The sequence below is a fragment of the Heterocephalus glaber genome, unplaced genomic scaffold (genome assembly GCF_053883595.1).
Source record: "Heterocephalus glaber isolate CG9 unplaced genomic scaffold, H.glaber_assembly_v1.0 deba00001452, whole genome shotgun sequence".
Classification (NCBI taxonomy): Eukaryota; Metazoa; Chordata; class Mammalia; order Rodentia; family Bathyergidae; genus Heterocephalus; species Heterocephalus glaber.
In genome coordinates this window covers 11,830,116-11,853,525 of record NW_028258302.1, presented here as the reverse complement: position 1 = coordinate 11,853,525, position 23,410 = coordinate 11,830,116, and the positions used below count along the sequence as shown (strand labels likewise).

Below are 23,410 nucleotides of genomic sequence, written 5' to 3'. Positions count from 1 at the left end.
GCTTGGGGGCTGACAGCCCTGGGTCAGATCCAGACTCCTTCGCTCACTTGCTGGGTGACCTTGGGCAGATCTCATCACTTCTCTGGGCCTCGGTCGTCTCCTGAGCAAAGTAGGAATAATGCTCAGATGCTCGGATGGCTAGAGTCATTTTGAGTCTAGCACTAAGCCCTGAGCCCAGTATCCTGAGGGTGCAGGAGCACTCCATCCACCCTGTCCCAGGGCTTCCAACGTGGCCCTCCAGTTCCACTTCTGTTCCCAGATCTCCTCCTCATCCCAGCCTCCCACCTGAGTGCCTGGCCGCAGTTTTTCCTTCCCTCTTTCCTTCTACTGGCATTCATTGAGTCCTGACTACATACACAGTGCTGGAGGCCAGAGATGAGACCAGGGGCGCTGTGCCAGTTCCATTGGAGCTTCATAGCCCAGGAGCTGGGCAGGTCCTAAGGACGGCAGCCAGGGAGGTGGCTGATGGCAGAAGCTCACCCTGCTGAGGGGGCTCTGGCCAGCCACTGCCCTGGGCTGCGTCTCAGAAGCATGCAATAGGGTTGCAAGGAAGGGCTGCCTTCTTCAAGCCACACCCAAAAGCCCTCAGGCTGCAAACATCCCAGATCCATTCCATCATCCCTGGCCTGCTCCTAACTTCCTAGATCCACTTTGGTGATTAGCATCACCCAAGTAGGGACCTTGGGTCACCTCCAGACTTCCCTGTCCCATCGGACCTGTCAATGAGTTCTGTAGACAGCACACCCGTGAATATTTATGAAATACCTACTATGTGCCAGGGGGATGAGGGAAGAAACTGGACAAAGTCTCTGTCCTCCCTGGGTGAAGTCTCGGTAACCATTCTTTTAAACAGGTCCTCTGCAGGGTCTCTTCCAGAGTCTCTCCAGTTCTCTCCGTGAGGTTAGCAGTGCACCCATAATAGTAACCATAGCTACCATTGGCTTACTCTGAGCCAGGGATTGACATATATTATCTCATTTAATCCTTACAATAACAGTGGATTCCCCTGGGGCTCTGCCCAGCCCTGCCAAGCTTACATCACCTCATGCCTGTGTGCATGAGTCCATCTTGTGGGTCCAGGAATGCCCTGTCTGACCTCAAGAGTACACCTCTGTCCAGGTCATTCCCATTCAGTCTGGGTCCTGCTCCCATGAGTCCAAGCACATAGCACACCAATTCACACATCCCTGTTTTGAGCATTTTATTTATTTATTTTTGGTTTTTTGAAACGGTCTCACTATGCAGTTCAGACTGGCATTAAACTCACTATGTAGCCCAGGCTGGCCTCGAACTCACAGTGATCCTCCTCCCTCAGACTCCTGAATGCTGGGATTACAGGCATGCACCACCAGGTCTGGCTGTTTTGAGCATTTTGGTCTTTTTGCCAGGCATACATCACTCATCCCGATCCTTATCCCTCAAATTCCTGCTCACTTTTCACATCTCAGCTTGGGTGTCACTTCCTCCAGGAGGGCTTTCTTGACACTCTGCCACCTGGGGTTCCCCTCCTTTCAGATCACCAGTGGTCTCTGCTGCCTCCATTGTAGGATTTACTACTCTGCCAGTAGAGTGTGAGCTTTATGAGGACAGTGACTGTTATGAGTCAGCCCTGTCTCCTCCAGGCCTTGGCTTTTGGCGGGAGCCAGCAATGCGAGGTGGATGAGTATCACATACCATCATCCCTTCTTCTGGCTTCGGGGCCCATCAGACCTTGGGCCTCTACATCCCTGGAAGTGCAGGATTCTAGGGGGAGGCCACCTACTGTAGGAAGAGATAGAATCATATTTGAGAGGCTGGGGGGTTAGGAACTGGAGGTGTGGGGATGACATCAGAGGGGACTTGTAGTTGTCACCATGAAGGATGACTAACCCAGGGACTAGGGACTGCTGTGGGGAAGATAAAGCAGGATTTAGAAATAAGGAACAAAGATGATTCAGAACATGCCCACGCTCAGGAGCGTGAAGGTGGAACCATGGTCAGCCAGGGAGGGAGGCCCAGTAGGTGCAATGGGGGGGTGTAAAGAAGCCATCCCCCTGATCCAAACCGAAGCTAGGCAGACTCTGCAGCTTTTGCCCTCTGTTGGTAAGCACTGACGATACCTGAGAAAGTTCACTCATAAGATAGCCGAATGTTAAACCTAACAATTTCCCCTTCTTTCAAGTCGGAGGACTGAACACGCTCACTAATTATAGCTTCTAGGACATTTTCTGTTACCAACCAATTCTTCACACCAGCTGGGTGTCTGACAATTCAATTCGGTTCTGAGGCTCACTACCAGGAGTTAGTGTAGATTCTGCAGGTTAAGGGTTCAGTCCCACAAGATAGCCCCGACTTCACATGCCAGTCACAAGCCTCTGCCCACCCCACCCCATACTACCAAGCAACACACTATCCATCAGGGGTTCCCAAGACCCCCGCTTTGCTTCCCAGAATTTACTACAACAGATCACAGAATCCTGGAAGCTACTTTAGTTGCGTTTACCAGTTTATTATAAAGGATGGGAGTGAATGGCCAGATAAAGATGTATATTGGGCAAGGTCTGGAAGGGACCCAAGCACAAGAGCTTTTATTGGAGCCAGGCGTGGTGGTACACATTTGTAATGTCAGCACACAGGAGGCTGAGGCAGGAGGATGGCAAGTTTGAGCCCAGCCTGGGAAACTTAATAACCTAGCAAGACTCTGTCTCAGAAATTGAAAAACAAAACAAACAAAAGAGCTGGGATGTAGCTCAGTACAAAGGCACCAGGTTTAATCCCTAGTGCTGGAAAAAAAAAAGGTTCATCGAGCTCTATCTCTCGGTTTCCTCCAACCCAACCCTTCCTGCAGGACTGTGGGTGACACTCAAAGTTCCAACCCACCAGTCACTTGGTCTTGCTGGTGACCAGCCTTGTTTTGAAGCGATCTAGGGGCCACCGTAAGTCATCTCATTGGCATAAATTGTGGTGTGATAAAAAAGGGTCTCTGAAAATCAAAAGACAACTTTGTGCTGGGGATATAGTTCAGCAGTAGAACATGTACCTAGCATGCGCAAGGCCCTGGGTCCCAGCCCTCGTATGGCAAAAGGGTGCAGTGGGAACCTCCGTAACTCACAAGACACCAGAAGTTTTAGGAATTCTGTGCCAGGAATTAAGGACAAAGATAAAAAAAATTGTGTTACACCATACTAGTTGACACCAGGTACCATAAACCAGGTATTGTTCTGAGTCGCTTGTATGCAGTCACTCATTCACCTCACAGCTACCGTTTAAGGTAGGTACTATTATCATCATGTCTCCATTTTCTAGATGAGGAAACTGAGGCTAGAAGAGGTTAGATTACTTGCCCAAGGTCATACAACAAGGAAGTGGCTGAATGTGTGTTTGAATCCAGGGAGAACTATTTTACCTATACCATTCCTTAGGGTTTCCAAACTTTTCTTTTACAGCAAAAGAGGTCTCCCTTTTTTCCCAAAAGAAAATGTACATTTCTAAACAAAAAAGTGTGGTTATAGAGGGAAAGATGTCCAGCAACCTTTGCTCTTAGCTGGTCCTCATCTCCTGTGAAGGCCTCCAGAATAACCATGTAATTCCAAGGTCCCTAAGGAACACCATGGAAAAGCCACCAGCCTAGATGGTCTTCGAGATGCCATTTAGAGCTGGGCGTGGTGGTGTACACCTGTAATCCCAGCACCCGGGGAGGCTGAGGCAGGAGGATCTCAAATTTAAACCCAGCCTGGGCAATGTACCAGTTTAGCAAGACCCTGTCTCAAAATAAAAAATAAAAAATGGCTGGGGGTGTAGCTCAGTATGAAAGCCCTGGGTGCAGTCCCCAGTACCACAGAAAAACAAATAAAAGTCAATACATCCATGAGGTATAGAAAGAGAATGCTGGACGCTGGAAAGGACTAGTTTTGCTTGGGAGTAAGTAGAGATGGAAAATTTGAGAGGAAAGATGATGGCTGCAATATAAATTGATAGGCAAAGACATGTGGATGCTACGAGGTGCATTTCAGGAATAATGGTCCCCTTTTCTTTAATGTCTTCCCTTACTTTTTGACTTCCTATTGCCTTTTTTGGGGGAGGGGGGACCAGGGATCGAACTCCGGACCTTGTGCTTGAGAGGCAGGCGGTGGAATCACTGAGCTAAATCCCCGGCCCTCTATTGTGTCTTTACTACCACCCTTCTCCAACCAGCTTTCTTCAGAACCTCAAGCCCAGAAGAAATCTGAAAAGGGGGGAAAAAAGACACTCTGAGAGGAAAGAATGGTTAGGGACGCTGTGGAAGTCAGTATGGAGATACCTCAAAGAACTAGGGCTCGAGGTCCCATTTGACCCAGCTATTCCCCTGCTGGGGATCTTCCCAAAAGAATTAAAGGAATCTTACCACAGCGATATATGTGCACCCATGTTTATAGCGGCACAGTTTGTAATAGCTAAAGCTTGGAAACAGCCCAAGTGCCCATCAACTGGAAAGTGGATAAAGAAGATGTATTTTTTTTTAATAAAATGGAGTACTACTCAGCCATAAAGAAGGAGAAACTAGAGACATTTATAGCTAAATGGATGCATAGTGAGGCCATCCTCTTAAGTGAAATAAATAGGACACACATGTGTAAATACTGAATACTTTCTCTAGTGTGAGAAACTGAAAGTGTAAATAAGGATTAAAATGAATAATTGGTAATTTGAAATAGGAAAAGGTCCAAAGGTGTAGGGGTGGTGGGAGGGGAAGAGGAAAGGAAAGAAGGAAAAGGAAAAATCATGAGAGGAGAAAAAAAGAATGGAAAGAAAGTCTATGTAAATAGGGAAGGGTGGAGGGGGGAAGGGCACACAGGTAATGGGGAAAAAATAAGAACCAAGATACATCATGTAGAGGTACAAGCACCCAATGATGAATGTAAACACATTGTATACCTAAAATGTACCAATAAAAGAATTAAAAAAAAAAAAGAATGGTTGGGGAAAAGGAAGGGAATACAATAGGTGTATAGAAAGGGCAGGGTCTGGGGCAGCAAAGCCTAAACAGCCCCGGGGGGCAGCGACAGAATCAAAGCTTTCAAAAAACATAGTCTCCTTGTCTGGGGCATGGGGTCCAGAGTCTCCAGCACAGGATCTGCTGACAGCCGAGACAAATTTCCTTTTCCACCAGCTCTCGGAGGCCACATGGGCTTTCAGTTCAAGCTGCCCTGGAGCCAGCTGAGCTGGGGACATTGAGAGATGAGAAGGGCCTTCTCCAATCGGCACCATTCTGCAGTTGGGCCTTCATTAGCTGCACCAGGCTTGTCCTGGGGCCAACAGGGGATAGGAAGACAGATGGACTCAGCTTAGGCCTAGCCCCGCTAGCAGGCCCCAAATGCCCTGATAGGATTCTCAATTCCCTGCTGGCTTCCCACCCCCTTCATTGTTTACAAGCCCTCACCCAAGTGTCCCTTCTTAGCAAAAAGCCCACAGAATCCTGAGATCAACATTTTAGAGTCTGAGGGAAATGCCACCTTAAAATCAGCTTGCAATAGAGTTGAAAGGACCCTTGGGACTTCTCGTGAAGCAGTTCCCACTTGTCAGTGTCCTGACCACCTGCATCTGCCCAACTCGGGCAGTCTCTGGAGGGGTACTGCTTCTGGGTAGTTTTAATATATTCCTCAAGGACTCTGATGAACAGCTGTAACCCTCGGAATCAATATGCTGCAGGAAATGGTCCCCAGCTTGTACACCTCCAGAGATGGGACTCCCTCCCATCCTACCCGTGGGCAGTTCTGACTCAGTGGCTCTTTGTTGATGGTCATTTGGTTGTTTTATAATTCACTTGGTCTTGGCTCTGCACTATGAAGTCTCCCAGAGTAAAAGCATTTGTTCTCTTCTCCAAAGTAGTTTTTTTTTGGAAACAGGGTCTTGCTGTGTAGTCCAGGCTGGCTTTGAACTCACTATGTGGCCAAGAATGGCCTCAAACTCATGGCAATCCTCCTGCCTCAGCTTCCCAAGTGCTGGGATTATAGGCTTCGAAGTAGCTTTCTGATGTTTGGACACAGTGATCTTATGTGTCTTCCCCAGTTCCTATAAGTGTTCCTCACAAAGACTTCCTGAGAGGACACCTAGAAGCAAAAGCAAGCTCAGCTTTGGTCCCCCTCATGTCCAGAGTACCAAGAAACTTCTGGCCTGGTATGGAAAAGCATGCCTATCATCCTGGCAATCGAGAGGCTAAAGCAGGAGGATTGAGAGTTTGCTCCCAGTTTGAGTTTTTCGAGGCCAACCTGTGCTACACAGACCCTGTCTCAAACACAACTTCTGGTAGCATTTTTTCCATGGGATGAAGCCAAAGCTGCCAACCAGGCTTTCAAGGCCCTTTGCAATTTGACTCCAACGATTTTCAAGTTTCCTGTTCAACTTACTCCAACACATGGTTATCACATGTTGTGTGTCATTCTGGGACACATGAGATCTGGTGATCTGTACCTGTTATGGCTTCTGTCTAGATATCCCGCTAAGGGCCGGGGATTTAGCTCAGTGGTTCCACCGCCTGCCTTGAAAGCGCAAGGTCCCCAGTTTGATCCCCAGTACCAAAAAAAAAAAAAGAATCTAGATGTCCCCATAAAGCCTCACGAAGCCATAGATGGGGATTTCAGAGGTGGCTGGATCTAGCGTGTGTGTGTGTGTGTGTGTGTGTGTGTGTGTGTGTGTGTGTGTGATGCTGGAATTGATTCAAGGTGTAATGCTACCTCAAGGGCACTAAGATTAAGGGTGTGGCTGCTACCCCCCACCCCCACCCCCACCCCAGTAGCTTGAATAAGATATAAGGGATAGAAAGAGATGTGGTCCCTCCCTTGCTTTTTTTTTTTTTTTGGTACTGGGGATCGAACTTGGAACCTTGCACTTGCGAGGCAGGCAGCAGAACCACTGAGCTAAATCCCTGGCAAGATTTGTGTGTGTGTGTGTGTGTGTGTGTGCGCACGCGCATGTGTGTTTTTGATTTTTTTGTTTTGTTTTTGGCTTGCTTGCTTTTGCTGTCTTCTGCCAGCCACGAATTGTTTCTCCTCTTCATTGCTTGTCTGTCGTGCCACCCTCCCTTGGAGCCAGTGGATTATGGACTAGAACTTCTACAAACTGTGAGCTAAATAAACCTTTTCCCCTTTAACTTTGGGTGTGGAGTATTTTGTCTCAGCAAGAGAAAAGTAACTAAGACAGTACTGTTGCCCATGTTTTCCTCACTGCCCAAACAGTCCTTACCCCTTCTCCAAGCTTCACCCACCTCCACAATTCCTAGTCCTCCTTTAAGTGTCATTTCCTCAGTCAACTTTCCCTAGCTCCTCCCTAGGAAGTGCCTCCTGACACAGGAGGAGGTACAGGTGTGCCTCTGACAGCATCTATGAGAGTGCATTTTAACTGTTTGTGTGTGTGTGTGTGTGGTTCCATGAAGAAAACACAAAGCACAGGCTATGTTCCTGCAGTGTCAATTTTACTTGGTGCTCAGTCATTTAAAACATTTATTAATATAAAACAAGGACATCTATATTATGAAGCAGCATACAAAACCCACATACATACACAGTCAGGGTCACTGGAAAAAGTAGGACTGTTCTACAGAGACAGAGATGGGGGGGGGGCAGGCATGGTGGTACACACCTTTAATCCCAGGACTTGGGAGGTGGAGGCACAGGATTACTGAGAGTTAAAGGGCAGCCTGAACTACATAGACTTTGTCTGAAATAAAAACAAAAACAAAAGGAAACAGAGAGAGAGAGAGAGAGAGAGAAAGAGAGAGAGAGAGAGAGAGAGAGAGAGAGAGAGAGAGAGAGAGAGAGAGAGAGAAAGAATAGGCAAATAGATAAAACTCAATTGATTCCAGATTGAAAAATAGTGGTAAAAGACATTTTTTTTTTGATACTGGGGATCGAACTCAGGACCTTGAGCTTGCAGGCAGGCACTGTGCCACTGAGCTAAATCCCCAGCCCTATAAATGACATTTTTTTTTTCTGGTACTGGGAATCGAACTTGGGTCCTTATGCTTGTGGGGCAGGCGGCAGAACCACTGAGCTAAATCCCTGGCTCAAAAAAGATATTTTTGATGCTAGGCAAATTTTAATATGATCATTGGATTGTATTAAGGAATTTCTATTTAATTTTTAAAATATTAAAATGGTACTGTGATTATGAAGGAGAATGTCCTTAACAGATGGTTGCTGGAATTTTTCTTTTGCCTTATTTTGAGATAGGGTCTATGTAGTGCAGACTGGCCTCCAACTTTCAGTGATCCTCCTGCCTCAGTCTCTCAAGTGCTGAGATTACAGGTGTGCGCCACCATGTCCAGCCTTTGCTGGAATTTTTTTTTTTGTACCAGGGATCAAACTCGGGTCCTTCCACTTGCGAGGCAGGTGGCAGAACCACTGAGCTAAATCCCCAGCCCTGCTGGAATATTTAAGAATATCTGGGCGTACAGAATTAAGATGTCTAAGCCAGGCATGGTGACACAAGCCTATCTATATTCCTAGCTGCTTGGGAGGTGAGGCAGGAGGATTATAAATTCAAGGCCAGCCTGGGCAACTTACTGAGACCCTGTATCAAAATATGGTAGAGGGCCAGGGATTTAGCTCAGTGGTTCCGCCGCCTGACTTGCAAGTCCAAGGTCCAGAGTTAGATCTCCGGTACCAAAAAAAAAGGTAGAATCCCCCTGGATTCAATACACAGTACATGGTGGCGGGGTGGGGGTGGGGAATTAAGATGTCCGCATCCTACTTTTCTTTGGTGCTGGGGATTGAACTCGGGTCCTTGTGCTTACACAGCAGGTAGCAAAACCACTGAGCCAAATCCCTGGCCCTACATCCTACTTTTAATGGTCATTGAAAGTTATATACAAGGTATGACCAAAATGTATGGTGAATGGTTAAATTTAAAAAATAATTTATCATAGTAAAAGACAAATTGTATTAACTCTCCTCAAAGAATCTGCCCCCCCCCCCCTTTTCGTACCGGGGATCCAACTCGGGACCTTGCACTTTCAAGGCAAGCAGCAGAAGCACTGAGCTAAATTCCTGGCAGTTGTTTTTTGAGACAGGGTCTCACTATGCAGTTGAGGCTGGCTTTGAGCTATGTACCCAAGGCTGGCTTCAAATTCACAGGGACCCTCCTGCCTCAACCTACCAAATGCTAGGATTACAGACGCCCATTACCACACTCAGGCCTTCCCCATTACTTTGAACACACTTATCTCATGGTTTTTGCCACTTTCTGAAGCAGCTCTGGAAGTTCTCTTTTATGAGTGTCTTTATACAAACGCTATTGTCATATGCTATCCAATGGCAAGGCAGGCTCATAAAAATATTCAGTGTAAAAAGAGAGACACCCCCCCACACACATTATAGTGTGCCCTCACTCACCTTATTCAGCAGATCTAGCATCTTGCAACTTCTGACTCTTTCCCAATGTCAAAATGGCTAGGAAAGGGAAATATTTTGAATTGACTTAGGACATTGAGGCAACCATGACAGTTTAACAAAAGATGTTAAGACTTTTGAACACAACTACTTCAGAAAGTGGCAAGTATGATGGAATAGCTGGGTGTGGTAGCTCACATCCATCTTTAATCCCAGCACTCGGAAGGCTAAGGCAGGAGGATTGCTGTGAGTTTGAGGCCAGCCTGGGCTACATAGTGACCCTGAACTATCTAGCAAGACCCTGTTTCAAAAACCAAACCAAACCAAACCAAACAAGCCAAAACAAAACAATGATGGGATAAATGTGTTTGAAGTGGGGGAGGTACTTTGAGGTGGATTAATGGTACTGTGTCTTTTACTGTAACAATTTTTTTAAACTTTAAACATTCACTATTTTTTAATCATATTTTTTTTTTTAGACTCAATCCTACATTGTATGCATACAAAAATGTAAGAGGAAAGAGTGGATCTAGGTGGAATAGATGTATATACTATGTGTGTTCAGTATATTGATCTTTCAATTTTTGTTTGAAAATTTTCAAAATAAAAAGTTGAGGGAGGTGCTGGGGATTTAGCTCAGTGTTGCCGCTGCCTGCCTCGAAAGCAGAAGGTTCTGAGTTCGATCCCCGGTACAAAAAAAAAAAAAAGTTGAGGGATCTTGGTTATAGCTCAGTGGTAGAGCATGTATTCAGCATGAATAAGGCCTTGGGTTTGATCAACACCAATAAAAAGAAAAACATCTCCCTGAATGAGCAAAACCACTAACTACTAACTATATATGCATGTGAACTTGGGAACATGCTATCTAGTCTCAATTTTCCTTCTGTAAAGGGAGGTTGGACTAGATGACCTAAGGACCTAGTTACCTACAAGGATTTTGGGGACCTTTTGCCCTTGTGGTTCTGGGGATGGAACTCGTACATGCCAGGTAAGCACTCTACCACTGCACTATACTCTCAGCCCTTGTACCTGGGACTTTGTTTTTATTTTATTTTTATTTTTTTTGGTACCGGGGATCAAACTCCGGTCCTTGCCCTTGCACAGCAGGCAGTGAAACCACTGAGCTAAATCCCCGGCTCTATACCTGGGACTTTGAAGAAAAGTCAGGAGCCTTTTAAAAATACAAATTCCCACACTATCACCAGGAAAATGACCAAGATGGTTCTCTGGCCAACTTCTTAAATTTAAGCTCAGCCAAGGGCTTTGGGAGGAGTGTTCTGAAGCTCATAGAGAGCATGTGTGAGAAGTAGCTTTCCAGAGCCAAGGGGTCACAAAGGAAGTCGGCTGGGCCTTATGCAGCCCTCCTGGCTATAGTTATGGCCAATGGCCAGCGCCAGTGTTCTCAACCTTGACTGCACCTTGGAATCACCTCCAACCAAGGAACCGAGGCCTACCTCCAAGATTCTGATTTAATGTATCTGGAGTGCAGCCTAAGCGTCTGGAGTTGTAAGGCCTCCCCTGGCAATTCTAATGTGCGTTCAAGTTTAGAAGCCACTACAGACCACATGGTGGGAACTGGGGAGATCCAGCTAGGTTTACATCTTGGATTTGCCTCTTGGACCAGCTAGATGATACTAGGCAAATTACTCCTCTTTGGTTTTTTTCTTCTCTTTTTCTTTCCTTTTTTTTTGTAGTATGAGGATTGAACTCAGGCCTGCACACTGAACTACATCCTCAGCCCTCTTTTTATTTTTTGTGGCAGTCTTGCTAAATTGCCTTGGCTGGGATTGAACTTGAAATCCTCCTGCCCCAGCTTCTCAGAGTGCTGGGATTACAAGTGTGTGTCACCATGCCTGGTTAAATTCTTTGTCTCATAGGTGAGAATCAAGTCAGTACTGCATGTGGTGAGCCAAAAAGCATAACTAATAGTGAAGAACAATTATGGAGTAAATAGGAGCCTCTGTGGCCACCGTAGGAGAGACTAAAACTTTCTGAGTGTGTAGAATGATTCTCAAATGTGCATCAGAACCACTTGGAGGACCTGTTAAAACAGACTGCAAAACACCCCTCTGAAAGTTTTTTTTTCTAGTGGTGGAGACCAAACCCAGGGCCATATGCACAGTAGGCAAGTGTTCTACCAGTGATCTACATTCCCAGCCCCAGTTCCCCGGAAATCTCATTCAGTAAGACTCAGTGGGTCTCAGGGATCTGTGGGTCTTTGGGATTTACTTTTGTTTTTTTTGAGGTCTTGGTGTGTAGTCCAGGCTGGCCTTGAACTCACAGCAATCCTCCCGCCTCAGCCTCCCAGGTTGGAATTTACATTTTTAGCAAGGTGTTGAGTCACTGCTCTAACACAGGGTTTCTCAGTGGCATCACAGTGATATTCAGGAGCTAATTCTCTGTCCTCTACTCATTTAGATGTGTAGTACCCCATTAGGTATCTCCACTGTCAAATGTCCTTTTCAGGGACAAAAATGCCCACCTAGGACATCTGCCATCTGCCCCGAGTTAAAGAAGAATCCAAAATCTAGGTGGGCTGCAGAGTACAGTGAGGAAAAGAACTTGCAGCCAGGAGTCCACTCCTGACAGCTCCTGGAATTTTTTTAGAGAATGTCATCATGGGTCAGGATAGACTACTGATCAGGGCAGGCTGGAGCTGACTGGGCTTCATTTGGTTCCACAGGAACATGGGCTGCTGATGTTAAGGCTGGATCTTCCATTTGTCTTAGCTGTAAAGCCCCAAGATGTTTTGTTTTTTGGTGCTGTGAATTGGACCCAGGCCCTTATGCATGCTAAGCACACGGTCTACAACTGAGCCACACCTCCAGCACCCCCACACCCCAATCTCTTCAAAGGAACAATCCTGTCCTAAGCCAAATGGCATGACATCCTTTCCCTAAGGCTCAAGTGCCCGCAGTTTCAAGTTGCTAAGCATTCTTTTACCAATTGATTTCCCACCCTCCACTTTGAGCTATTAATAAAGAGTAGACTTGGGCCAGGGATTTAGCTCAGTGGTGCTGCCACCTGCCTCACAAATGCAAGGTCCTGAGTTTGATCCCCGGTACAAAAAAAAAAAAATAGTAGACTCTAGATCTATCAATGAGAAGCAAATAGTCTATAGTTTTGCTGTGAAGAAACAACTCTACCAAGAGCCTGACTTGTCCATATTAGCTACCGAGACCCAAGCCCTGGATAAGGTTTTGTCTTTGAAGACAGCAGCTTCACTTCTTATGGTTGCTTGGAACAGAGGACAACTGGATCTGGCTCCCTACAGGACTTGTCCTTGGTAACTGTGAGGGCTGTGAAGGGATCCACAGCTTCATTTCTCTCACCTGCAAAAGGGTCAGCTGTGTACAACCAGGTCAGGTAGGTGAGAGAACATGGCACCAACCAGTGTTTTGATGGCTTGGCAAATAAACTATTTAGGGGGTTAGGACCAAATGGGATTGGGGCTACAAGCTAGCGGAAAAAAGGCAAGGCTAGCAAAAACTGCTAAGTCCTGAACATCCACTTCCCTGACATTCAGCCCACAAAAACCACCCAGCAAAGAAGAAATTTGGCTCTTTACGTGCCAACAGTATTAAGTGCTAGAGACTGTGGAAGCCATAAAGGGAAATTAACTGAAAACCAGAGATGCCATGACTCATTTGGGAGCAATCTATCTCTCCCAAAGTGAGAATACAATGTGCACCCTCCTCTGGGGATGTTTTATATTCAAACCTTTATTCCCCAGGCTAGGTCTTCTATCTCTTCAACTCCTAAGAGGCACTGCTGTTTCCTGGTAGTGGCTCCTACCCAGTAGCTTCTTGAAGGCACTTGGGAGGACTAAAGAGGCTGAGGTTAGAGAAAAGCCCTTGCAGCTTCCAGGACCTCACGTCCTCCCAGTCACTGCCAACTTCTCAAGGGACTGGTGGGCTTTGAACAGTGCAGTGTCAAGGTTCAAGCCTTCCTTTATCCCAAGCCCAGAAAAACGAGAGAAGGGACTGAACCCAGTCACTTGTGATAGTGCTGGAGGCACGGAGAGCAGCTCATATGCCATCTTCAGCCAAATCTCTCCTTGTTAAGGGTGTAACAATTTACAAAATTATTGTTCAGACCAGAAATCTGAGAGTCACCATTGCCTCTGGAGATTTTGCAGTACTTTGAACATGCCATCTTTATGCCCCAAAGTACATAACAACCTGTCTGGGAAATGGTGTTCTGTGAATAATTTTAGGAAACCTTCACCTAGAGGACCAAGTATCTGAAGTACAAGCTCACCAGGATTGGCTCCTACTTTCCTGTGCTGCTTCCCATCACCAATCAGACTCATTCCTTGGTTCACGAAACACGAACACATTCAAGCTTGTGCCTCTGTTTCTTGGAATGTACAATTTTTTGTCCCCTTGACAAGCCCTACTCATTTTCCATGTCCAGATCTAAGCACAATCACATAATCTGTGTAACTTCATCTCTCCCTGGCACAATAAATTGCTTCCTCCTGTGTTCCCAGTGTACTTTATTCAAACTTCATTCATTGTAGTAAACATAATTGGTTTGAGAGCTTTACCATCCTGCTAGATTCCTCATTAATGAGTTAAATAAATCTTTGGCATGTGCTCACTCAAAAAATAAAACAGTAATTGATTTGAGATAGTCTCTTCTACTGGTTGATGGCAAGAATGGATCTTCAGCCCTCAACAACAACTATCAAACCTGACGCAGAATAGGGCTTGGTGTTTTTTGAATGATAATGCCCCAAACCCAGGGTAATATCTTCTCTCCTACTAAATATAAATACAGTATATGACTCAAATTTGTAAACTAAGCCAGCACAGTGGTGCACACCTGGAAGGCTGAGGCAGGAGGATCACCATGAGTTCAAGGCCAACCTTGACTATGTAGTTTGTAAACTACAGTATAAAACCAAACATGCCCAGAATAGGGTGAAAATGAGATGCGAAGACCTTTTTTTTTTTTTTTTGGTACCAGGGATCGAACTCGGGACCTTGCACTTTCAAGGCAGGCGCTGGAACCACTGAGCTAAATCGCTGGCCCTCGAAGACCTCTTTGAGATGGGAGATTCAGGAAAAAAAATTTTACTCCCTAGTGGCACATGAGATTCATTAATGCTCGTTTGAGTGCTAGGCAGTCACCCAGAGATCCAGGAAGACAATAACTTGTCTGCATGATACAAGGCAAATCATAGGTGATGATGATTATTATTTTGAGACAGTCTTGCTATGTAGTTCAGGCTGACCTTGAACTATCTATCTAACTTTGAGGCTGGCCTCAAAGTTGCAGCCATCCTCCTGCCTCAGCCTCCTGAGTGCTGGGATTACAGTCATGTGCCACCATACCTGGCATTATTATTTTTTGTGGTACTGGGAATTGAACACAGGACCTTCATAATGATATATTCCCAGCCATTTTTATTTTTAATTTTTAGCTTTGTGCAGTGGCAGCAACGTAGCCACTGAGGTTTATCTGAGGTGTGATTATTGCTAATTTTGAGACAAGGTCTCACTAAGTTCCCAGGAGGGATTTGAACTTGTGATCCTCCTACCTCACCCTCCCAAGCAGTACAATTACAGGTGTGTGTGCCACCATAACCAGCTGCATTTTTAAATGTCCCTGTCAGTGTGGGAAAAGGGAAACAAATAGAACCAAAGTCTCACGTAATGTCATGGTTAAGTTCCACAAAAACACTCTCTTAACCAGGTACAATGGGTCATGTTTATAACCCAGCACTCAGGGGAGCTGAGGAAGGAACATCACCATTTTGGGCCCAGCCCGAGTAACTCTGTCAGACCTGTCTCACTATGTAGTCTATGCTGTACTCAAACTTGCTATGTAGCCCAGTCTGGCCTCAAACTTGTGATTCTTATGCCTCAGCTAAGTGCTGGGATTACAAGTGTACGCCACCATACCCAGCTAGTCAACGACTTTCTACCAGTGCGACTATTGCAAATTGGCCCAGTTCAGGAGCCAGAGAGGACACAGACTTTGTTCATTAGTCTAAGTTCAAGCAGACAATAACTGGTTCTTTTAAGACTTTTATCACCCCAACCCTGCCCAGTACTGGGGAATGAACCCATTGCCTTTGCATTGAGCTACATCCCCAGTTCCTTTTGATATTTTATTCTGAGACAAGGTCTTGCTAACTCCTTATGTTGCCCAAGCTTGGACTGAACTTGTGATCCTCCTGCCTCAGTCTCAGAGTGCTGGTATTATAGGTGTATGCCACCACACCCAGCATTTATCATTTTTCAACTGCTCTGCTTCTAGTAGGAGAAAAGTATCTGTTAATTACTGTCTGTCATTTTGATGGGAGTGAGGAAATCTAGAAACACAAAAAAGGGGGAAATAAACCTAACAGCTTCTCAGAAGTTGAAATGAAGCTGGGCAAGATGGTGTGTTCCTGTCACCCCGGCACTCTGGGTGGCTGAGGGAGGAAGACTGAAAGTTTGAACTTGGCACGGACAACTTGGTGAGATCCTGTCTAAAAAAAAAACAAAACGAAAAGAAAAGTTAAATAGTATCCCCTGACCATGTCATGCCCTGCTCTGATTTATAGCAATCAGGCCTCAAAGAAAAGATAGCAAGCAGCACATGCAATTCACATGTCTCTTGTAAAAAGGCATCTATTTGGTTTTTAATACAAAATGACTCAAAAACATAGAATGAAATCATACAAGCCAGTTACTAAATTAAAAACAAAACAAACCAAGAAACTTCAGTTGATATTTCCTGTCTTCAGCCAGGATTAGAAAACAGGAAACTGTGCAACAATCAATGTCTTGTCCATTTGAAATCTTTTTTTTTGGTAGTGGGGATCAAATTCAGGACCTTGCGCTTGTGAGGCAGGCAGCAGACGTTTGAAGAAATCTTATTAAAAACAAAACAAAGGAGAAACAGGTCCCTGAAGTCTGGCAGGTAGTATCAGAGGCCACCGGGAGCCTCAATCATCCTGGTTGACTGGGGTTCAAGTGGTTGATGGAATGTGCCCACCAGCTCTTGTTTCTTGCTAGTAGCGGTCATAAGAAGGGAGGAGAACCTGGGCACCGTTGGAAGCCAATTATGCGGCCTGAGGCCTCAAGGTCAAGCAGCCTCAGAGTCTTCCATCCTGTATCTTCACTGAATCTCCCCCATATACAGTCTCTTGTCACTAGATGCTGAGAGAACTGAGGTAAAGAGAACAGAGAAGATGACTGGAAATAATGAAGGCTCAAGGAGACTTGGTGCTCAAGGGCTCTTGTGTCAAGAGCCAATTTTGGTATATGAGAGCAATTGGATTCAGCTTGAATTCCCCACCTAAACACCATCCACAGGAAATTGTAGCCTGGCTTTTCAACCCAAGTCCTCTCAAAACCCTGAGGATGATTGTGCTATGGGATATACATTATCAGGTTCTAAATCCTGATGTCCCTTGTCACTCAAACCCCAAAAGATCTTCCTAGTCACTGTAGAAGAGAGGAAATCAATGTCTGTGCCAATCATTTGGAATATGCTTCTGCTTGTTATATTTAGCCCTGGAGAAAGTTACATTTTCTCCTTAAATTTAAGGTCTACTGTTTGGCTTAGCTGGCTAATGAAATTTAAGGTGCAATTTATACCTAAGAATTAAACACTGTTTTAGCCTGAGGTCCTAGCTACCTGGGAGGCTGAGGCAGATTACTTGCGCTTATGAGTTCAAGGCCAAATTCTGTCACACAAATACATTACTAAAGCATAGACTTGAAGCAAGAAAACACAAAAAGAACCAAAAACTGGCTGGGTGTGGTGGTGCACACTTGTAATCCCAGCACTCAAGAGGCTGAAGCAGGAGGATAGCCATATGTTCAAGGCTAGTCTGGGTTGCACAGTGAGTTCAAGACTGGCCTGACCTACAAAGCAATACCTTGTCTTAAAAATTGAAATAGCAGCCAGGTGAGGTGGCGCACCTTTGTAATCCCAGCACTTGGGAGGCTGAGGCAGGAGGACTGCTGTCAGTTCGAGGCCTACATATTGAGTTCTAGGCCAGGTTGAACTATAAAGTAAGACCACGCCTCAAAAAACAAAAGAAAACATTGCAGCGTCCAGAGTTCAATCCCTGGTACCAAAAACAAAAAAACAAAACAAAACAACCAAAACTAGACTAACAAACCTTTCCTTTCAGTTAGAGAAGGAAATGGAACATTACTCTTACTTTCAGCACTTAGGTCAGCGATGGTAAGACTGTCACCAATACCTGTAAGGACTGTTTACATGGAAATTCACACAAAACAGATGCCTACTTCTTTCTCTGTACTCCCAGGCCCCTCCGGGAAGACTAGCACAATTCCCCTTTCCCAGTAGTCAGGAAAGACTTACTGATGGGCTCATCAGGATGGAAAGCTACTTCATTGATGGAGCCAGCATGGCCAGGCAGCTTATACAGTATTCTCCTGCTTGTGGTGTCCCACACATACACAAACCTGCAAGGTATCATAAAGAGCAGGGGTGAGACCTCCTAAAAGTGTAGCTGGGGTACAGGTAAGAATCTTTAAGGGAAATGGAAACCACTCCATGTTTACTGAACTTTGTTCTAACTCTTAGAAACTAGGAAGAGTTTGAGGAAAGACATGGACCCTGCTCTTGAGCAACTGAACAGAGAAACACAAATAGTTAAAATTCAGTACTGCTGGTATTTTCAAATACAAACTTCTGGAATGGGAAATATCATAGAGAAGAAATGAAAACAGCTTCTTTACAAAGGCCCCATACAAAAATGTTCCTGACAGTCTAGTATAATTAGGGTACAGTTAACCTCATAATCATTCAGGAATGTCTTGAAAGTAGCATAACCACTGAGCTAAATCCCCAGGCCTGTACAGTGAATTTTTCAAGGTGACATATTTCATTAGTGGCAGAACTAAAATTAGAACTCTTAGCCAGGCAAGTATAATGGTACCTGCATATAATCCCAGCTACTTAGAAGGCTGAGGCAGGAAGATCACAAGTTTAAGGTGAGCCTGGGTAACTCAGTAAGACTCTGTTTCAAAATAAAAAATACAAAGAGCGGGCCAGGGATTTAGCTCAGTGGTACCGTGCCTGCCTTGCAAGTGCAAGGTCCTGAGTTCAATCCCTGGTACTGGAAAAAAACCAAAAAACAAAAAACAAAGAGGTGGGATGTAGCTCATCAGCAGAGTGTGTGCCTACCACGCACAAGGTCCTGGGCAAAATCTCCAGCACTGAAAAAAACTAACTACCAAGTTCTGGTCCAACATTACACTTTTGTTCTAAAATGCAAATAAACAAGAGCTTCTTAATTATACTGCTGAGTGCTCAGAGGTTCACAGACTCAAAGGTTCACAGAGGTCCATCAGAACTGAATAAAAGCTCTAAGAGGATAGAAAAGCAGGAACCTCATCTGCCTAGACCCCTTGGCTCTGATGCTCATGCCCTCCATGGTATCTTCTTTCCTGCCACGCATAAATAACTGGTCACCATTAATCCAGCTAAAGGCAGTGTGGGACAGTGAAACAGTGTGAGCACTGAAGTCAGAAAGACCTAGGTTCTGAGGATCACAAGTTCAAGGCCAGCCTGGGTTACATAGCAAGTCTGAGGCTGGCCTGGACTACATAGTGAGAACTTGTTAAAAAAAAAAAAGAAAAGAAAAAAGAAGCGGGGTGTGGTGGTGCATGCCTATAGTTCCAGCATTCTGGGAGGCTTCAGAGGCTCTAGGTTTAACACCCTGTATTGAAAAAACAAAACAAACAAAAAGGATAGATTTCCCAGGCACATAAGGGGCAGCAGAATTCCAGAACTTCAGCAGTTTACTTCAAAGCCTCATTCTTGAGAGCTGCCAATGAGATGCTAAATTTAGAAGGGTTCTTTGTCCTTTCATCATTTTGGCATGGCGACATTCAGTGGCAATCAGGCTCCTTATGTAACAGAGCTGGTTGCTGACTCGGGGCTAACTGGCAAGGTGGCCTGTGAAATCTGGCCGACCACAGCAGGTAGGGGTGGGCTCTCTTCAGACCCAAGCCACACTTCTACATGGAAAGTTGGAAGGAACAGTGGGAAGGACACTGAAAGTCAGAATGGGCCAATGTCAGAAACTACTCTTGTCAAGAAAAAAGGCTTTCTGGGCATGGTGGCAAATGCTTGTAATCCCAGCATTCAGGAGGCTGAGGCAAGAGGATCTCCATTAAGTTTAAGGCCAGCCTGGGCTATACAGTAAGTTCAAGGCCAGTCTGAATTGCATAGAGAAACACTGTCTCAAAAGGAAAAAAAAAGCTTATGCAAACACAACTTGAAAGACTAATTACACAGGAAAGATATACTATTGCTGCCGAAAATTATATAAAAATACTTAGCATGGTCCTTGCCCTGTCAGAACGCAGCAAATCTTATTCTGTTTCTTTCTTAGCTATATCCCCAGCCAAGTCTGCTTCTTAAGATCTTTAGTTACTTGACATCTGAAAATCCATTAGATTCCCTCTTAAACCATGGTGTCTCAAATCGTCAATGTGGCACTGTTTTACCTAGAACCACCTCCTTCCAAAAAAATACCTCAGCACTGGTCCATTTTTCCTGGCAGTAAACTTGTCAGGAAAAAAAAAAAAGTAGACACTGGAGTTTTTCAAGTATGTTCAGGATTAGTTACAAAGAGGGTGGGACAGATCATGTGAAACTTCTCCACGGCAGTTCTAGGGCTCCAAACAGGAAAACTGCAATGTGCTAAAAGCTTTGTAGCGCTGGGAAAGGCTTCCCATTTATAGGCAGTGCTTGCTGGAGTAGGGCAGGAGAATATCTAAAGGGGAAAAAGATGGAATTAAGCTAACAGGATCAAGACAACTCCCAATGGAAGTTAAAGCCAGAATTTGTTGTCACAAAGTCCCTTTACCATCCAATGTTTTTATCACATCAGCCTTGACACCTTGGACATACCTATTCAACCTCTGATTGCCTCCCAAGCACAGTACAGGTCACCAAAGATAGCAATTACAACAGCATCTGATGGAAGAATTCCCTCCCTGTTTCATTCACCACATAATGCTTTGAGTCAGTTTAAATTCACACATAAGAAAGTATTAGTTTATTAATTTGACACAGGGATGGGAAATACCTAACTCACATGTTGTTACGCTCTTCCCACTGAGCACTTGTGGCACTTCCCACTGAGCCCAGATCCAGCTCTGAATTATTCTTGACACTGGCTGTTATACCAAGAGCTGAGTTAATATGTATGGTAGAATTTGATCACTAGCTTTGAGCTAGGAACCCATTCACGTAATATTCACTAAATGCTTAGGACACCTTGAGCTTGACAAACACTGCCCCAGGTTCAGAGATGGCCAAGACTCATTACCTGACTTTTGTAGCAAGTATTTTATTTTATTTTTTGGTACCGGGGATCAAACTTGGGTCCTTGCGCTTACGCAGCAGGCGGCAAAACCACTGAGCTAAATCCCTGGCCCTGCAGCAAGTATTTTAGTGGATATTCCACCATGTTTGTGTGATAGTAAGATGTAATAAATACTAATAAAGGTTAGATGTATGATGTGTGACTGTAGCAAAGAGCAATCAGTTATGCCCATGAGGTAAGGGAGAGAGAAGGCCAGGCAAAGTTTATAGACATAACACAGAGGTGGTTACTAGAAAGATATGGAAGTTTGGATAATGGAGAAGGGGGGCTTGAGAGAGAACCTGGAGGTGAGAATGCAGAAGGGAGATTAGAGTAAGGAAAGTCATGAGAATGAAAGAATATGCCATGATAAAGGAGGTGAGTAATAAATATGTATTTGAATGAACTAAAGCTGAAGTAAAGCATGGCAGAAAAATCTAATTTTATTTTGATGACAAACAGAATATAACAGAATCAAATACACTGCGCCTCCTGCGCAAGCACAAGGATGCAAGTTCGATCCCCGGTAACAAAAAAAAAAGAATCAAATACATTGTTGACCCTTTAGGTCTAAAATGTATCTAAAGAAGATAGAAATTATATACACACAAACACACATATATGAAATGATGTTTGTCCAACAGGATTTTTAAACCCTTCAGACTACACATGGCTTCATCTCTGAGTACAGCTGTAACTCCGCTCTAGTCCATATTCATACTTCATATATTAAACATGAGAAGACCCGCACAGCTCCATCACTCTCCCTCACACCCAGTAATGCTTACCTGTCCGCTGAGCCAGCTGCTATTTTGCTCCCATCAGGTGACCAAGAACATCTCAGGAGATTCTGTAATGATGAATAAAGAATCCTCTGAAAAGTAATGTAGCAAACTCTTCACTAGACTATAGAATCACCAAGAGACTTTAAATTTCCTAAGCAGACTTTAAATTATTCTTCCTACAAAGATGATCAGCAATTATCTTACGTGTGTGGCCCAAAACAGCATACTTGGAACCACACACAAAATGAACTGTGGAAAATAATTTAATCAGATTAGAGCTGGCAACAAAAATTTGTTCTGCCTATAAATGGAGGCTCCCTTTATCTTTTTTTTTTGTTTTGCTCCATTTATCTTGATGCTCATTAAAAATATTTTCTACTTCTCTCTTCAGCCAGGGATTTAGCTCAGTGGTTCCGCCGCCTGCCTTGCAAGCAAAAGGACGCGAGTTTGATCCCCGATAACAAAAAAAAAGAATCTTCTCTATTCATTCTGTCTTGAAAAGTAAAAATAAAACCAAACTCAATTAAAAAAATAAGATTTTATTTATTAAGTGAAACAATGTCAATGCACCCTCAAAAGTATTAATCTCTATAAACAGATTTTTGAGGGGAATAGCTGTTTCCAACAGTACTGACCCGGAAACTTGAAGATCTGAGAAAAATTTTGTCTCTCAGAACCTGGGCCGTACGGCTTATAGAAGGGAGGGGTGTATTCCTAGGTTTCTAACAGCCGGAAACTGGGAAGACGAGGGAGGCCATCTCGGTAACAGCTATGGGAACCTGGGTCCTATATGAACACTGATCTAAGAGGGTTGAAATTCCCAAGGAATAAAAGGGTAGGAGTATCCTGCTTAGCGTAGAGTGATGCCCGAAGTCCTCAGTTTGTGGGCTGGCCCCATCACCATCTAGTTATATGTCTGTCTTCTCTGCTATGCCTCTATTCTTCTTATTTTTTCGCCTCTATTATTTTTTGTTTTGTTTTTTTGTTTTGGTACCAGGGATCGAACTTGGGTCCTTGCACTTGTGAGGCAGGCGATGGAACCACTGGGCTAAATCCCTGGCCCTGCCTCTATTATTTTTTTAAAATAAATTTTATTTTATCCCACCCCTCCCAACATCCCTCCCCTCCCTATGTACAAAAGCTTTGTTTTCATTTTTTCCTTCTATTTTTACTTTTTTTCTTGTCTCTCCCAGCTCTATTAGTTTTATTTTCCATGAAAACAATTTTGAGGGCCGGGGATTTAGCTGAGTGGTGCCGCTGCCTGGCTTGCAAGCACAAGGTCCCAAGTTCAATCCCCGGTACCAAAATAAGCCACAAAACCAAAAAAACCCCCCCAAAACATTTTGAGGGACCAGGGATTTAGCTCAGTGGTGCTGCCACCTGCCTTGAAAGTGCAAGGTCCCGAGTTCGATCCCTGGTACCAAGAAAAAAAAATTTTTTTGATAAAGAACAATTAGTAGGACACAGCCCATTTTTAGCAAAGCCACACTTCTCTATCCTTAGTATCACTTTAAATCTTTCTTTCACTTAAATGGACAGTAAAGTCATTCTGTCATACAGCACTCACCTTTTCAAAGTTATGCACATTTCCTTGAAATATCTTTACACACCTCTCTTTAGGGGCAAATGGACGGACATCCCAGACACGCACTGCAAAATAAATCCAAACTCATCAACAAGCAAAATAACTACCAGTCAGAGGCCTCCTTAGAACATGGCTGAAACTAGTACAATATCAATGACAAATGCTGTTTCCCTGGTGAAGAAGGCCCAAAATGACACATTACTACCCGTCAAGATCTTTGCTTCTTCTAGTGGAAGTAAAATATGTCAAAACATCATTAACTGGAAAGCTGAGAGGGTAGAAAGGAGAAATGGCAAACACATTGCTGGGAATTTGCAACAGAATACAGAGTGGTATGACACTAATT

The 23,410-nt window shown here is 44.4% G+C and overlaps 1 protein-coding gene across 1 annotated transcript in view; it reads right to left on the bottom strand.

The window, feature by feature from the left end:
- Positions 1-15,949: 15,949 nt before the first annotated feature.
- Positions 15,950-23,410, bottom strand: part of Snrnp40 (small nuclear ribonucleoprotein U5 subunit 40) — a 29,333-nt gene continuing 21,872 nt past the window's right edge. The window contains exons 7-10 of the mRNA XM_087215427.1: positions 23,047-23,129; positions 21,483-21,544; positions 17,676-17,779; positions 15,950-16,507 (exon numbers count right to left, since the gene is read on the bottom strand). Of these exons, the coding sequence (XP_087071553.1) occupies positions 16,458-16,507; positions 17,676-17,779; positions 21,483-21,544; positions 23,047-23,129 (299 nt within the window). The 3' untranslated portion in view covers positions 15,950-16,457. The remainder of the gene's footprint in view (positions 16,508-17,675; positions 17,780-21,482; positions 21,545-23,046; positions 23,130-23,410) is intronic.